General features: G+C 43.4%; 1 protein-coding gene across 1 annotated transcript in view; it reads left to right on the top strand.

Annotated features, from left to right (window-relative positions):
- The window catches only part of CSMD1 (CUB and Sushi multiple domains 1), a 398,630-nt gene extending 382,480 nt beyond the window's left edge, over positions 1-16,150 (top strand). The window contains exons 53-57 of the mRNA XM_032593032.1: positions 1,651-1,812; positions 4,377-4,489; positions 5,066-5,153; positions 11,924-12,056; positions 15,565-16,150. Coding sequence (XP_032448923.1) covers positions 1,651-1,812; positions 4,377-4,489; positions 5,066-5,153; positions 11,924-12,056; positions 15,565-15,724 — 656 coding nt within the window. The 3' untranslated portion in view covers positions 15,725-16,150. The remainder of the gene's footprint in view (positions 1-1,650; positions 1,813-4,376; positions 4,490-5,065; positions 5,154-11,923; positions 12,057-15,564) is intronic.
- Positions 16,151-16,923: the final 773 nt, after the last annotated feature.

Here is a 16,923-nt window from a genome sequence, read left to right as displayed (position 1 = left end):
ATCGTACGCCTGAAGTGTGAAAACTCCTTCTTAAAATCGCTATTCAAATGTTATTTACAAACCGAATACGGAAATCAATAGCCTTTATCCAGACAACATTGTCCTCAGTGAAAGGAAACACAATCTGTTGCTGTGATGGTGTGTTTGTTCTATTTTTGTTTGCTTATTTTTTTGTTTCAGATATTGAGATACTTGCATACTTTATTTTGAAGGTGCTTCCATCCTCATCCGTCCACCTTTTCTCATTCCCTCCGAGGGGACTTGCTAATTGTGGTTGTCTGTCGAGGTAGCGCGTCGTAACAAATCTCCGCTTGCGGTTGTCGTGTCACGCTGCAAACCAGCAGCAACAGAGCAGATGAGAAGGCCCCCAGGGATCACCGTCACCACATTGCCGATGGCCATGTTGATACAAGCAAGCCAGCTCTGGGACGCTGGTTACACCTTCCTGCACCCAGTCAGGCATGACCCATTCCTCTGATACACCAACATGAGCCACTCGTCAGTGACAGGCTGGAACCACTACATTCATAGTTTCAGCCGAGTGGGTACATTCTCACATAGGGAAAACAACCCTGATAGGATTCTAAAGCCTGTTAATTTTAGTGAAGGAAAATACAGTCTTTTCAGGTTTGCCTGAAAACTGGGCCCTAAAACGGCCACTGATAGGCAGACATGTTGAACGTCCCTTATCAATAAGCAGATGTGTGCGATGTCGTGTTGGTATCGTAGTTTTTAACCTTTCCTAAACTTGTAAAAGGCACTATGATCGCAAGCTGAGTCTACTGAGAGCCACGGGAAGGGCCGACGCTCGCTCCTTCTTGGCTGCCTCCCTAGCTGGGCTCGGTTTCATAGGCACAGCTGAGCTGGCAAGACAGGACAATGGCCAGTTGCGCTGAAAGGGGCACATGAACGTAGATAGTCTATGTGTGTCCTAGAAATTGGTTCCAGCAAGTGGATTCGCTAAAAAACTTGATTTAGGGAGAAATGCATCTTTACGTACATCGATGGCATTTGACATCGTTGCCTCTAACTTTCTTAGCAATCAGGGATGTTTTTCACAAGCATAGAAGAGCGTGGGTGGGTGGGTTGGCATCTCCTTGTGAGATAAAGACCTCCCGCCCCAGAGCACTTGTGTCTTTATGAGCTGGGTGAGCGCCCTTTACTGGCGCTTTGACGTGCAAGCTTTCTGAGGGCAGGCAGTTCCTGGTGGATGATACGTGCCAGCTCTCTGAGCTTTCTGTGTCTTCCAAAGAGTCTACCTGGATGTTAACGAACAACCGGTCATGGTTTCCCGGGTCAGTCTAACATCTTATTATTAGACACAATAACCTCACCTCATATCAGTCGCTCTGGTTCACCGCACCCTCTGGCCTTGGCAGCTCCGTTAAAAAAGGAACGTTTTGGCACCTAAAGTATTTCTCCCACAAATCAACACACGGACGTGGGGGTGCATCTCACAGCAGTCTCCCTCCCCATTCCATTTCCATCGCATACATGCCGTAGAGGGCCTGGGATAGGTCATCTCTGTCCTCATCACCGTCATGATCTGTGATCTCTCACTCAACATGTATTATGCCTCTGTGTTGTAGAATATCTAAATTTGATTTTTCTGTGTGAGCTAACATTCCTCTGGTTTTTCCCCCCCCACAGTTCCTTCAGATGTATTTTTTATCAATTCAGTGTGGAAGGGATATTATGAATATTTAGGGAAAAGACAACCTGCAACTCTAACAGTTGACTGGTTCAACGCAACAAGTAGTAAGGTGAACGCGACCTTCCTCGAAGCCTCGCAGGTGGAGCTGAAATTGACAGGTAGGCCCTGAGGAGTTTCATTTTCCTCAACGAAGAATGTGGGCCGAGGCAGACCCTTTATCTCCTCACAGAGGAGGGAGCTACCATTTATTAAATGCTCATTAAAATTACATTGGCTTTGCATAAGCTGTGTCTCATGGGATCCTCTCGATAGCCATGGTAGGTTGGTATTCTCATTTTTAAAGATTACAGAACCAGCCCAGAAAAGCTAATTAATGTGCTTGCGATTATGCACGTGACATACTAAGTCAAAGATGTAAGATTTATATCCAGAGCTACATGTCTCCAAACTTCATTGTGTCAGTATCCTTGTTTTCAACTCACGGTCCTCATGAGATTTATTTGTCATCCTGCTGTTAAAATAAAAGCAGCTCTAATTTATAGGCCAGACCCCATTTTATGTACTTAACATATATTATCTTCCTCATTCTTACATCTGTCCTATGATATGAGCATCTTTATCAGACACATTCTTTACTGATGATAAAAGAGAGAAATAGAGAGAGAGAGAGAGAGACCCAGAAAAATGAAGTGTCTTTGCTAAGGTGCTTTGGTAGAGGTAGAATTTGAACTCAGAAATCAGGATTTCAGCACTTGGAACCTCGAGTCCACACTCTTAATAAGGGTATCGCCTTTCTGACTATATAATGTCTTTTAAAAAATTTTTTTTTTCAACGTTTATTTATTTTTGGGACAGAGAGAGACAGAGCATGAACGGGGGAGGGGCAGAGAGAGAGGGAGACACAGAATCGGAAGCAGGCTCCAGGCTCTGAGCCATCAGCCCAGAGCCTGACGCGGGGCTCGAACTCCCGGACCGCGAGATCGTGACCTGGCTGAAGTCGGACGCTTAACCGACTGCGCCACCCAGGCGCCCCTATATAATGTCTTTTAAAATCTTCTCATTTATTTCACTTCTCACAGCTATGTATCCTTGTCTGTAGACCAACTCCAGGAGGGTAGGGATTTTCTCTGAGCTATTCTCAAGGCCCAGCCCTGGGCCTGAATACCAAGGGGCCCCGAATGGCACCTGCTCTTTCTCCAGCCACTGGAAAGTATGATGGCGGCTCAAGATCCCCCCCTTCCTCACATTCCCCTTTCCTGCTTCCTGGAAGTGGAAAACGTCCCAATATACATACTGTGGATTGAGGAAAAGCGAAATCATTTCAACTCCGAGAGGCTTAGCAGGCACCTATCTGTGAGCCCACGGTCTCGCAGCCACACACGACTTCCTACGTTGAACCTATAAGTGGAAAAGTGATTAGGCCACGTGCCCAAAGGTACCCGTCATCAAAATCCACCCAGGAACTTTTTTAAATGTCCAGATCCCTCAGTCTTCCCCAGCTGCCTGGCTTAATCTTTCTCCTGGTAGAGTTTGGATTTATTCCTTTCTGTTTGCCACATGAGACCGTATTTCATTACGTCTCCCTAGAGCGTGTAGCCCTGGGCTTCAGAGTTTTAGAGGTTGGATGCAATGCCAACAACACGGAGCTGCTGAGGGCGGGAGGAAGACCAGCCCAGAAGGCCCAGGGCAGTCCCTCTTGTCAGCTGGGCCCCACTGGTTCCCCTCCACCCCGTGTGCCCGCCAGCGGAGACCGGGTCCTGGGACAGTAGAGATTAGCTTCTCTAGTTAGTTTGCAGTTAGTGTGAATTAGTAGCTCACGGCCGCGTTTTCTGGAACGGGCAGCAGCATCTTCCTTTGACCCCGTGTTCTCGGCACGGAGGACATTTTGGTTTTAGGTTATTATTCGTTTAGTACTTGTTTGTTTACTTATTTACCTACTTCCTCCATGGGGTGGAGAGTGAGCTCTGGCTGTCAGCGCAGTCCCCACCTGCGCCTCGCCACGTCACGTCATCTCTGGGCCGTACTGTTAAGTGTCATTCTCGCCGCCTCACGGGAGGCCGAGAGGTGTGACTGTGCGGTCTGTCCTGCCCAGAACCGCACCGGCTACTCAGGGATGCTCGGCACGTTCCGCTCACCGTGCTGTTCACTCTGTCTTTAGAAGGAGCCATATTTAGGGGCACCTGGGTTTCAGTCAGTCGAGCATCCGACTTCGGCTCAGGTCATGTTCTCCCGGTTCTTGAGTTCGGGCCCCGAGTCGGGCTCTGTGCTGACAGCTCGGAGCCTGGGGCCTGCTTCCGATACTGTGTCTCCCCCTTCTCTGCCCCTCCTCCATTCACTCTCTCTCTCTCTCTCAAAAATAAATAAACATCAAAAACAAAAACAAAACAAGAGCTAGCCATATTAGGGCTTCTGGCTGGGGTCTCTTTGTCCTCACAAATGACCAAAATATGAATTTAAAAAGCTAGATTAAAACAATAATATAACTGAGTGTGTATAACCTTTATTCTTTCTGTGGGATAAAGACGTCGAATGCAATGCAGCGGATGGGTACGTGGAAAACAGAAGTACTGAGGCTCAAATATAAAAATAACAGCAATAATTTCCATTACTTCTGATATTGTCCTCTCTGTACCGTATTCCAAATCAAACGGATTGAACGCCTGAGTTATTAACCCTTGTGAAATCCTCCAATGTAAGAATAACTGACTTTGATTTTCCGTAGGTGTTTACAAGAAGGAAGAAGCTCACTTACTTCTGAAGGCTTTCCAAATTAAAGGTCCCGCAGACATTTTTGTAAGCAAGTTTGAAAATGACAACTGGGGACTAGATGGCTATGTAAGTACTTCCTGTGAACGGTCGTCACACAGGCACAGAACAGGCACTTAGACCCACGTCCTGTATGTAACCCCACATTCCACCCCAAAGTCTGAACATGGCCATTGCGTGCTCTGACAGTTCTAAAGAAAAAGTCATTCCCAGATAGAAATTTAACAAGTGCCACTAATATCTTTCTTTGCAAGTTAACCATCGTTTGTGTGCCGACTCATTGTCCGACATAAGGGTATGCGGCCTCATGTGATGCTCCCCAGCCAAGAGTGTGTCACAAAGTGAGTTTAACATGACGTAGGTTGTATGTGAATTCCTGTATCTGTCCCCCTTTACAACCCATGCACATGTTCTCGATTTTACTACCTGTTTCGTGGTGAAAATGAAATAGTGAGGATTTATGTTAGTCCTCGTTCACATGTGTCTTTTCCAGTTTTTAACTACTGACGTGTCACTGGAAGGAAGGACACAAGACACCATATTTAACCTGTACTATCTAGCTGTGAGAATACAGTTCTATTATGACAGAACAGAGTATTATTAATCCCCGCCGTGCATTGTTTTTCTCTTCTTCATGCACATCAGGTGTCATCAGGACTTGAAAGGGGAGGATTTACTTTTCAAGGTGACATTCATGGAAAAGACTTCGGAAAATTCAAGCTGGAAAGGCAAGGTAAATGCTTGCATGTTATTTTTTTAAAGCACATGTCAACTTGGCCTTCACATTATTGTGCTGAAAAGAAATGGAAAGGCCACGACCTTGGAGGAAACATAAACAAAAGTATCAGGAGAGACAACCGTGTTTTACAACAGAACGGAAAAGAAGTGCTGGGCACAGCAGAACCGACAAATACAGAGCTGGAAGAATGCAGTATGTAGGCCAGATATGGAACTAGTATCCTTACTATATGAAGAGATACTAAAAACACGGAGACAGTGAAGCAAAGGTAAAGCTCAATTAAGGAACTAAGTAAACTACATAGCCCTAAGAAAATTAGAAGACGGACTCGGAGTAACCAAGAAAGCACGGAAAAATCTTTAACTTCTAAGAAACGTATATTATGGCAACAAAGGTTTTCCATTTTTAATGATCAGAACATCAGATTTTTAAAGCAGTTATTCTGGGGAACAGTAGAAACAGACACCAGGGCCCTCCATTCAGGAGGTGTCCAGGCAGAGAAGGACAAGCTGACTCTGCCCAGAGACTCTGCCTTTAGAGATTCCAGCCGGTCAAGTGTGGAAAACTCTTCCTCGTGCACCTCACACGACTATCAGAGTTGCTTAAATCAATAGTTTTATGCAATGTGTCACATTTAATAAGAAGCAGTCTATTTCAGTACATTTCACTAAAGAAGTGAGGACCGCATATTGACGGGGAGAGAGGCGCATGACTTCTACAGGAAGAAAAAGTTTACTGCAGATAGACAGATAGATCCTCCTTCCCTGTTTCCAATCTTTCTCTGCTACTTGATTTCTACCTTAGTTATCGGAGAAAAAAAATACGTGAAAAAAAAATTCACTAGGTTAGACTCTTCCCCCATCTACCAGCTAGTTTTGTAATCGAGGAGGAGTTAGAATCTTCTTGGGCCTGTCTTCATCTGACATCTCAGCGGGGAAGTCCCTTCTGGGTGGTCGGGAAGAGTAAGAGACAGCGGAAAGCGTTCACTTTGTGCATGCAGAAGCTCTTTGCACACGAGAGTCGCTGCGGTTGTCACTGCCGACGGGGATGAGAAAACACATGTTTGTAATGCGATTAGCATCCCATTTCTCCTGAACAACATAGACTACTTTATACCCTACTTGTAGAACACTATTAACATAATAATTTGGGGGGGAACATTATATCCATATAGGCTTTGACCTCTGAGCTGCCTTTCAGAGGCACAGGGGTATAATATTTTGTGACGATTATCACTCACAACTCAGTTCATAAGACTCTTACCAAGATACTGAGGGGTTCCAAAGGAAACATATACCAACCTGTGTATTATTATATTTAAAATAAAAACCCTACCAAAAAGAGTAATCAATCGTATACTACTCTAATGCCACCATTCCAAATGCAGTAGCTCAAACTAGAAGAGCTTTAAATTACAATGCGAGCAGTGGTACTTTAAATTGGGCTATGTTATTTTGAGGTAATGACATAGAGTAAATGCATTGGACCAACGCTAATGATGAGTCAAGTTTGTTCTTGCTCTAAGCCAAAAACCCTAGAGTTACGTGCCCTCCCTTCTCCCCCGGCACATGCTCCAGTAATTCCGCTTAAGGACACCCCGGGGAGCTGTGCGCCATCCCCCGTGGACTTCTGGGTTCACTCACCCAACAAACCCGGCCCGTACAATCACTGTGCTGTTGCCCCTTTCCTTGCATGACACCGTTTCTTCCTAATCCAACAAAATAGCAGCCTGCTTTAGCACGGAATCTTTATTCCCACGTGATGATGAGTTTATTGTCAGGAAAAATAGTTTGCCTCACTAGTTTGGCTAACCCCTATTTTCGTGGATGAAAATAAACCACCTCTCAATCGTCTACAGTCAATAGATAAATGGGACGACAGTGATCTTTAAATGGAAACTAAACCAGCTTGGGTTGAAAGACCACCCTAATGCAGAAACTCCAGTAGGAACCCGAATGATAAATTGGCTTCCCCATTTAAACTGAATCAGCCCACCCCCAACCTCACATACACACGCAAACAGTATGGAAGAAAACCAGTGTAAAACATGCATCTGTTAAGCGACTTGTATTCCAGAATACAGAAAGGGCTTTTCAGGTTCAAGAAAACAAAAGCAAATAACCTGACTGAAAAGTCGGCAAAGGATTTAAATAGACCTCTCTCCACGTAGGTACACATGATCGATAAGCAACGAAAAGCTGCTCAACATCACTAGTCATTCAGGAAACATAAACCACAGTGAGGCACCATCTCACAGCACTGGGATGGTGATGGTCATGTGGGTGAGAGGCGGCAAAATTGTGGACAGATTGGAGCTGTCCTACTTCACGGACGGGATGGAACCGTGGTGCAGGTGTTGTAGAAAACAGCCTGGCCTTTCATCAAGCAGTTACACAGAAAGTTACCAAAAGATGCAGCCATTTCACTCCTGCAGGCATGGCCAGCAGAACACGTAAGAACATATGTTCACACAAAACTGTGTGCCCGATGCTTGTAGGAGCATTATTGCCAATAGCCCAGACGTGGAAGCTGTCAACTAATGAACAGACAAAGCGTGCTATATCCATACAATGGAATGTTGTCTTGAAGACATTATACTTAGGAGGAGGAGCCATGCACACACACACAAAATACACATCATAGGATTACACCCAGGGATGCCTGGGTGGCTCAGTCGGTTGGGCGGCCGACGTCGGCTCAGGTCATGATCTCACAGCTCGTGAGTTGGAGCCCCGCGATGGGCTCTATGCTGGCAGCTCAGAGCCTGGAGCTTCTGACTCTGTGTCTCCCTCTCTCTCTGCCCCTCCCCAGCTCACACTCTGTCTCTGTCTCAAAGGTAAATAAACATTAAAAATTTTAAATAAATAAACAAACAAACAAACCATCCATAATAGGCAGATTGAAGACACAGACAGCAGATCAGTGGTCGCCTGGAGCTAGAGGTTGGAGGGTGAGGATACTGGGTTTCCTTTAGGGAAGACAGCAGCGTTCTTAAATCGTAACGATGATTATGACACCATGTGCACATACTAAAAGACTGTGGACTGTACCTTTGCTGTATTATTATTTTTTTGTTTTCATTACTTTTATTTATGTTTTATTTGTTATTGAAATTGACATGCAACGTTATGTCAGTTTCAGGTGTAGGACACAGTGTTTCCACAAGCCCATTCCTTGCTCAGGGGTCACCACGATAAGTGTGCCCACCATCTGCCAACCATACGACGTTATTTCATTATTGTTCATAGTATATCTTTTAAGCTGTACCTTTCATCTCTGTGACTTACTTGATAACTGGAAATTCGTGCCTCTTCATCCCCTTTATCTTCATTTCACCCACCCCCCTATCCACCCTCCTTCTGGCAACCATGAGTTTGTTCTCAGCTCAAGGGTCTGTTTGTTTTTTGTTTATTTTTATAGTCCACATATGAGTGAAAGCTATGGTATTTGTCTTTCTCTGTCTGACTTATTTCACTCAGCATCATACTCTCCAGGTCCATCCATGTTGTCACAAATGACAAGACCTCATTCTTTTTTTTAATTTTTTTTTATTTTTGACTGAGTAATATTCCATTTTGTGTGTGTGTACACATATATGTATATCATGTACACACACACGCACACACACACATACATATATATATATATACGATCTTTGTCTATCGATAGATTTAGATGTACTTTGGGTGGGTACTCTAGTGTATGAAGTTCTTTCAGTAGTGATCTTTTAAAAAATTGAATGGCTAGCTTATTCCATGTAAAGAGATGCTTGCCCTCATTCTTAAGCAAAGATATGTGAATGAGGAACAAATGATTTGTCAGAGCAGCAAGAGTAGAGATGGTATGAAGGAGGAGGGCCAATGGGAGGGGAGGGCAGGGGAGGGGAAGAGGCTAGCGGTTGGATACCACAAAATTGCCCAAGTGTTTTGTAGCACTCTTCATGAAATAATGGTTGAAATGAAATCAGAGCACCACTTTGGAGGACAATCTGGTAAGATTTAGCCACGCGAAAAGTTACAAATTCTGTTAGGCAATGATTCTGCTTCGTAGAATGTATCCTGTATGTTTAGACTCCTGCTGCTGGGTAGCTACAGAAAAAAGATTTCATTGCGACATTAGAAAAATACTAGAAATGGCCTAAATGTCCTTCAAAGGTAGACTGGCTGAAAAATTTCTGGCATATCCAATTAATAGTATACTGTACACCTAAAAAAAATAAATCTAATTCATGTGTGCTGATGGAAAAATTTCAAAGATGGATGGTTAAGTTGAAAAAGCCAAACACAAAAAATGTATATCGTATTCCCATGTTTTTAGAAAAGTATGAAAAGGGAAACAAACGTATATATTAATAGTCCATTGCTGGAAGAACATTATATTATTTGTGTATCTTTTGTGCCATTTTAATGACTATCATGTGCGTGTATTACCCTTTAAATCTTTGAAACGAGAGTAAATACATGAAACTCGCCAGGAGCTCCTGAAGGCGTGATCATTGAGAAGCTCCCAAAGACCTTCTTTTATGTTACTCTGTGTTATGATGGGCAGTCTCTTGCGGCAGGTTGATTTTCCACGATTTTATTGATGAGAAGTCCGATGCCTATTATGTTCAAACGTAGACAGTCTTGTCTGTGGATAACAAAAAAGTAACTTTGGTTAATTTAAGCAGAACACAAATTCATTAGAATGAGGCAAAGAGATTCACAGAACTACAGAAAGCTGGAGAATGAGGTGTGGTAACTTCATGGAAACTGATAGATGCTGTAGTACCACGTGGCAGCACCGTCTTTCACTTGACACGCACGTATTGAGCCACTACTGTGTCCTCAGTTCTCTCGTAGGCACTGGGGGTTCAAGAGGAAGGCTAGCCGACGAGCTCCCTTGGCACAGTGCAACTCCTGTCCTAGTACACACAGGTCCTGCTGGACTTGTGGCCGTGTGCCGTGTGCACTGTTGAGGCAGGGAGGTGTCCTGACCTTTCAGTGTCACCGCAAGTCTGTGGAGTGGGTGCCATCTGAGCGGGCTGCCTCGGCGCCCTGTACGGGACATTGTCACCCTGGGCGCTGGCTGTTACTGCTGCATCACTGCTGCTGGACCCACCACCGGGGACACTCAGCATTGTCCTCAAGGCTCCCCAGCCGCCACAGCCATGGGATGGCTTCCGAGCCACCTCAGTGCTGTGCGTCAGTCACCCTGGTTCACTGCCCAGGGTGGGGGCATCCAACCGGGCGCGAGTTTAGAGAGAACATGTATCTGGCATTTTCCCTCACGTGGTGGGCTGTGGATGCCTCTGAAAGTGAAAAATTACCTGATTCATATGTGCTGATGAGGAAGGATCTCAAAGAAATATGGTCCAGTTACAAGAGCGAACATTAATTATAAAATATGTTCATGTTAGAACTTAGGACGGTAAGGAGTAGTGCAATCCAGCATCTGTGGAAGCGATGACAAGTCAAATTCTTGCCATGTTTTTAATGTGAAAAGAGGATTTTTTGTTTGAAAAGCTATTTAAATATATTTGATTGTTTACTTACATTCATGGTTTGTGAAAGAAAATGAAACAAAACTTCTCTTGTATTTAACATTCCGTAAATTCTGGTACTACACTTCTAAAAGCAGGTCAACTTATTTTTCACAATTCTGCTATATCCAGATGACCCCAGTCGTAATCCCTCACACACGTGCATTGAGTGAGCTGAAGCGATTAAGCCAAATACATTTCAAAATTTGTGTTATGGGTAAACAGTTTAGATCAAACTTTTTTTTTTTAACGTTTATTTGTTTTTGAGACAGAGAGAGACAGAGCATGAACAGGGGAGGGTCAGAGAGAGAGGGAGACACAGAATCTGAAACAGGCTCCAGGCTCTGAGCGGTCAGCACAGAGCCTGATGCGGGGCTCAAACTCACAGACCGTGAGATCATGACCTGAGCCGAAGTCGGACGCTTAACTGACTGAGCCACCCAGGCGCCCCTAGATCAAACTTTCTTATCTGGAAGGAATCGCTTGAGAAGTGTTTTCTAATTTGAGTTTTCATCGTTTGCATCTCTGTCTTGGCCGTGCATCTGTTTGACACTCTGTACACGTGGATTATAAATTCATAGTTACGTCACCTTCATGACATTTGAGATGTTTACATCCGCCTTCCCTTCCGATGGACAGAGATCACGTTTTATCATCCTTCCGTGTCCTCATGGAAACTGGCATGATGACATTGAGCTATATCCTTTTGTTGAGCATTCTTAAACCCTAACGAATTCTGCAATGTACCTAAAATGAAAGAGGTTACACCAATATATTTGCATACGGAGAATGTAATGTCATTTATATAGACCCCTGGAATATTTAGATAATTTCATCAGCTACTGTTTTGCTGGAGTCTGTGTCTTAGGACAGGATATAACAGCCAATGGTACCCATAGATACGTCCACATACATAGACAAAACCATATGGATGCTTTCAGTTTCAGTTTCAATGCAAATGTATCTGACCGAAAGTCAAAGTCACAAGGTATGGTGCCCCTTTCGCCTTTCTCACATTTGACACGTGAAATTTTTTTCATGGTATTCTTGAAGGTCATTAAGGAATAATTCATTTTTTGTAACTTGGTCATTAACAGACGTTAAAATCTTTCAACAAGACTGTCCGTTTATCGATGGAATTCAACTCCTTGGAGGCTCGGGCCCCGTTCATAAAAGTTGCCAGAGGCTTATCTTCCAGTATGTACGCGGGACCTGCAAACTAATTATTCGTTTTGTTCTCCAGATCCCTTAAACTCGGACCAAGACCCTTCAAATCATTACCACGGCACTAGCAGTGGCTCGGTCGCGGCTGCGATTCTCGTTCCGTTCTTTGCCCTGATTTTGTCCGGATTTGCGTTTTACCTCTACAAACACAGGTACCGTAAAACGCCGGTGTGCTTGCGAGGCCCTGGTCTGGGGAATGCGCACTGCCCCCGGTCACACGTTCCCCATGGCTCCACGGTTTTCTCTCTGACGTTAACAATGCCCACATGGCAAGGCTTTGCTTTGCGTTGTCCGCCGTACTTTTTCAGCAGGGCGACTTCGAGTAATGAACTTTAGGAGAATAAATAGATGGATTAAGAAATGACATGCTGTGTTTCGTAGTCCACTCAAAGACACAATAAAGGATTACATTTCTACTTTTAAGATCGGTGGCCGGTTGTCGGGAACGCTGAGACAGCATTTCCACCTTCCAGAAGAAGATTGAACAGAATGGTCTCTGAGTTCTTTCAGCTCCATGAATCTGTGATCTAGAAATTGTGGGTTTATTCCTTTCTTTGAGCTCTCACTATGTAGTAAGAGATATCACATGTTCCATCGCTTGAAAAAGTATTCTGAATATCTATTAATTTGCATATCCCTGCTAACTGAAACATGTCAAAATTGCAGAAAAACAACTTTAGTGAAATAGATCCTTTCCTTGGAGTTAATGTGGATCCCTGCCCCCCCCCCCCAAAAAAAAGCTGTGGAGGAATTATAAGTCCTTATACATCTTGTCTTTCTCTGGATAATATATTACCTGGAAGAACATGGCATATGCCAAACTGTTCTAAAATACTACTTAGAATAGTGGTATTCCCTATATATAATAACAAGAAACTAAGAAAACAAAAGAAAAATAGAAAAAAAACCCATGATACTCTAAGATATTAAGGTATGTTAAATGTGGTCTATGTTCATTTATGTGATACAGATATTTCTGTTTAATCCTGGTTTAAAAAAAAAGGAAAATGTGGTGTAGGATTTTTTTTAATGTCTCACAGCATAGCTTCAAATATGTGCTTTCTTATGCTTTGCAAAAATACATAAAATAGTAGGAATGTCACTTCAAAATTATATTGCTATGTGATCACGTGCATGTGTATACTTTTCCTCTAGTTGGAATATACTTATTTTAAAAATATAATTCAGTAAAAGGAATCTCAGAAGGAACTTACAAAATTAAAAATTGACACATCTGTATTAATAATAATAATTACTATTATTATATTAGTAAGTATTAATATATATTGACATATAATTATATAATTAAATAACTAATGTTATTATTATATAATTATTAATAATTATTATTATTATGGAGAAAACAGTATTCTCTGCATATAAGTCTGGTGAGCCTTATCTTCAAATTTCTCCTTGGGGCTAGTTGAAAATGTAGTAAATGTAAGAAAAGATATCCCGCCACTTTATCCAATAAAACACCATCCTGAGAAGTGCTTCTATTCTTAAATTAAATTAATTCTGTAAATTAAAAGTACATCTTCTTTCGCAAGGTTCTCTAGGAAACATAATACCCTTATAGATACACATACAGTAGGAATTTGTAATTCCTACAAATTCATTTTTGTGTTTTGTTTTTTTTAAATTTTTTTGGCATTCATGTTAACCCCAAGGTTAACATGCAGTTCATTAAAGTTCTTTTACCCCACCTATTGACATTTCCCTGTCTGTAGGGGGGTCTCTGGAAGCCCCCCCTACGGGGGGACCCACGTGCAGGAGTCAGACGGCATCCCCACCTGCCAGTGAGCGTCTCATTGACGCAGCTCCCAGCAAGGCCGACCTTTGTATGTCTCAGAGACAGCTCCCTCCGGCGCATCTCTGATCCTTTCAAAAGACAGCCCTACACAATTCAGCACTTCTGGTTATATCTTAATTTTAAGATGACATAACATTGGGGAGAATATTCAGTATATATCACAGCTGTAGTCTTTCAACCCTAGAAGCTTCCCTACCACAACGTTCTGTATTTCAGTATTTGGTGCGTCAGCACAGGAAATGCGTGAGGGTAGATCACAGACCACAAAAGCAGTGGGGAGAGAGACACCATTTGGTCCTTTTGTGAATTTGACCCCTTCCTTCATTTCCACGCTTGTAGGCTGGTGGGATTTAATCTCAGTGTGGCTCTCGCACAATGTCGCCCATCATGCTTGTCATCCGAGAGGCCGCGCTGTGTCTAGAACGTGACAGAAGGTTGTCTAATCTCATGGCTCTCATGAGCCATTAAGCCAGTGTGACTGCTTATAGTTCTCAGAATTGGGGGGTTTCTGCAGGAGCAACCAAGCCACGCCCGATCACCTAGGCACGTCGTAAGTTCATTTTCCTTTGAGTTATTGCCATGTACCCAGGGAACGCACCAAGCTGTGCGTTTTCTCTCCACTGGCTTCTTACCCTCTACAGATGTAAAAGTTCCTTAAGCAGTTGGCTCCGCGTTTCTCGAGTTAAAACCTTATTCCTGCTCATTTCTGACTTGCCCTCATTACACTTGGAAGTGTTTCCTCCATCAGAGCCAGGGCTCCTGACACAGGACTCCCACACACTTCGTTCTCTGCAGTCCTCCGGTCCCATCCAACTCTGTGGGGTTTCCCTGGCAATTTGGGGATGGTGGTGACCCCTGACTGGGGAGACTACACAGGGGATTTAGCCAGCTTTTAACTTCATTAACGTTTGGCTGCATTAGTTTATTCCATTTTGCTACTGGAGCGTTTTCAAGTTCAGTGTCAAAAGACCTCTCCAACTCCCGGGGCAGTTGACAGGAACCTCATTCTGTGAAACGTACACGCTCAGAATTCTCTTTTTTCTCAATGAACGCAACGTAAGTTAAGAAAATTTACTAGCTAAGTCACTAAAACAGAAGCATCAATAATGTTTTTGCTAGTGTGGTTGTTGACATTAAAGTTCCGTTTTTACCACCTGATGTATTTGCCTTATATAATTTCTCCGGAAAAAAAAAACCATGGGGGAACAGACTAGACAGCTTTAAGTCTTTTACATCTAAAATTACTTTAATTCTCTAAAGTTAGATCCTACACAGGGGGTTTCTTTAATTAGAACCTGTAAGCAGTAGTTTGACAAAGAGTTGAATGTCTTTTCCATAACTTAGTCACTGGTTATATTATATTACAAGAATAGCTAGTATTTGGTGAACATTATAATAGCAGTGAACTAAAGTTTATGTTCCTATTTTCGTTTGATCTGAATGGTCCTTAAGGGTTGACATCTTGATTCAGCATCTTACATTTTAGAGAGTGACTGAACAGTGACTTTCTCAGGATCATAACAACTTACAAATGACAAATGTCTAAACCAAACTCGGACCCCGGCATTGATGAGTTTCCCATGTTGCAAAGAATATTTGTAAACGGCAGCTAACTCTTTGATTTTAGAAACAGCTTCCATTTTTTTTTTAACCATCTCTGTAATCCCAACAACCAATTCTAAAAAAGAGAAATGTCTACAAGCGTGGCGACGCGCACCCTTCCCCACAACCGTGTGTGTGTGTTTCCCTGCTGAGTCGGGCGTGACGTCTTGTACTCAGGCCCCAGCTGCTGTGCCTCTTTTCTTGAAATCTGGGCACTAACGGTCTGTTCCTTCTTTCCCCTCTAGAACGAGACCAAAAGTTCAATACAACGGCTATGCCGGACATGAAAACAGCAATGGACAAGCTTCATTTGAAAACCCCATGTATGATACAAACTTAAAACCCACAGAGGCAAAGGCTGTGCGGTTTGACACAACTCTGAACACAGTGTGCACAGTGGTATAGCCCTCAGTGCCCCATTAGGACTGATTCATAGCCATACCTCTGTTGGACAAGCAGTAACTCCTTTGGTGCCATATACCACTCTCCCTTCTAGTCTTGGCTTCGCTGCGGTGATCTTTCACATCTTCTGCTGGCGTCCGTGTGGCGGGAATCTCCAGTCACGTGCGCCAGAGTCTCCTGAGGATCGGGTGACACAGAGACCTGCATTCTGAACGTGGATTCTCCATGCCTGGCTTCATCTGCTCGGGATCAAGGCACACTCAAGGAAGACTGCCGAGTCACGCCAATACTTTGTACTTAATGCCTCAGACTTTCGTATTTCTGTGTGGCTGGGATGCCTTTCAATGCAATCTTCTGGGCACGTGGATACATCCCCTGGGTGCGGTGATAAAATGATAGCACCACAATATGTTGTTTTGTTTTTTTAACCCCCATAAATATGAATACTCTGAAAAACAACAACAACAACAACAACAACAACAACAACAGAGCTCTCTTGAAGAAACCTTTCTGGTAGAGATGCACACACCTACAAACGCTTCACTCTGTCCTTCCTGAGACCTGACAAGCTTTGAGGACTCACGGCTCCCCTCGGTGTCCATTCCTAGGGCCATTTGCAAATTTCCCAGTCAGCCGTTCTATTGCAGAATTTTTGATGCACAATTTTTTGCACTAGTGTGTTATGAATGACTGAGTAAGATTCTGATAAAAAAAATAAACTATTTACACAGGGTTTATACACACTATCCATTGTATATAAGCATCTTCTCATGCTGTCCAGCGAAACATCCACCATCCATCCGTTCAGTTGGCATCTTAGCGAAAGAAAACATCCCCAGATATGGCACAGGTTTTAAAGGGAAACGTGGTGTTGAAGAGATTTATTTTATCATTGCTTCTTTTAGCTGCGTATGTGTGTTGAAGTCATTGACGATGTCGAGAGAGGGGGGAAACACCAGAGGGCTTTGCAGTTGCCACACACTCTGTTCCCTTTAGCAGCACCCGTGACCGCCAGTCCTGCTGTATTGCGTGACCAGGGGGCTTCTGCGCTTCTCTTTGCCGTGGAGAATGTCAGTAGTAATTTATTTTAGATAGCTCATGAGCTTGTGAGGCTTGGCTCACTGTAGTCTTCCCTCCGCATCACAGTTTGTTCTTCCAGAGCACCGCCACTCTCCACCGTGGTGTTGAAGGACAGTGCTGTG

This window comes from Lynx canadensis, chromosome B1 (assembly GCF_007474595.2).
Source record: "Lynx canadensis isolate LIC74 chromosome B1, mLynCan4.pri.v2, whole genome shotgun sequence".
Taxonomy (NCBI): domain Eukaryota; kingdom Metazoa; phylum Chordata; class Mammalia; order Carnivora; family Felidae; genus Lynx; species Lynx canadensis.
This window is presented reverse-complemented; position numbering and strand designations above follow the sequence as displayed.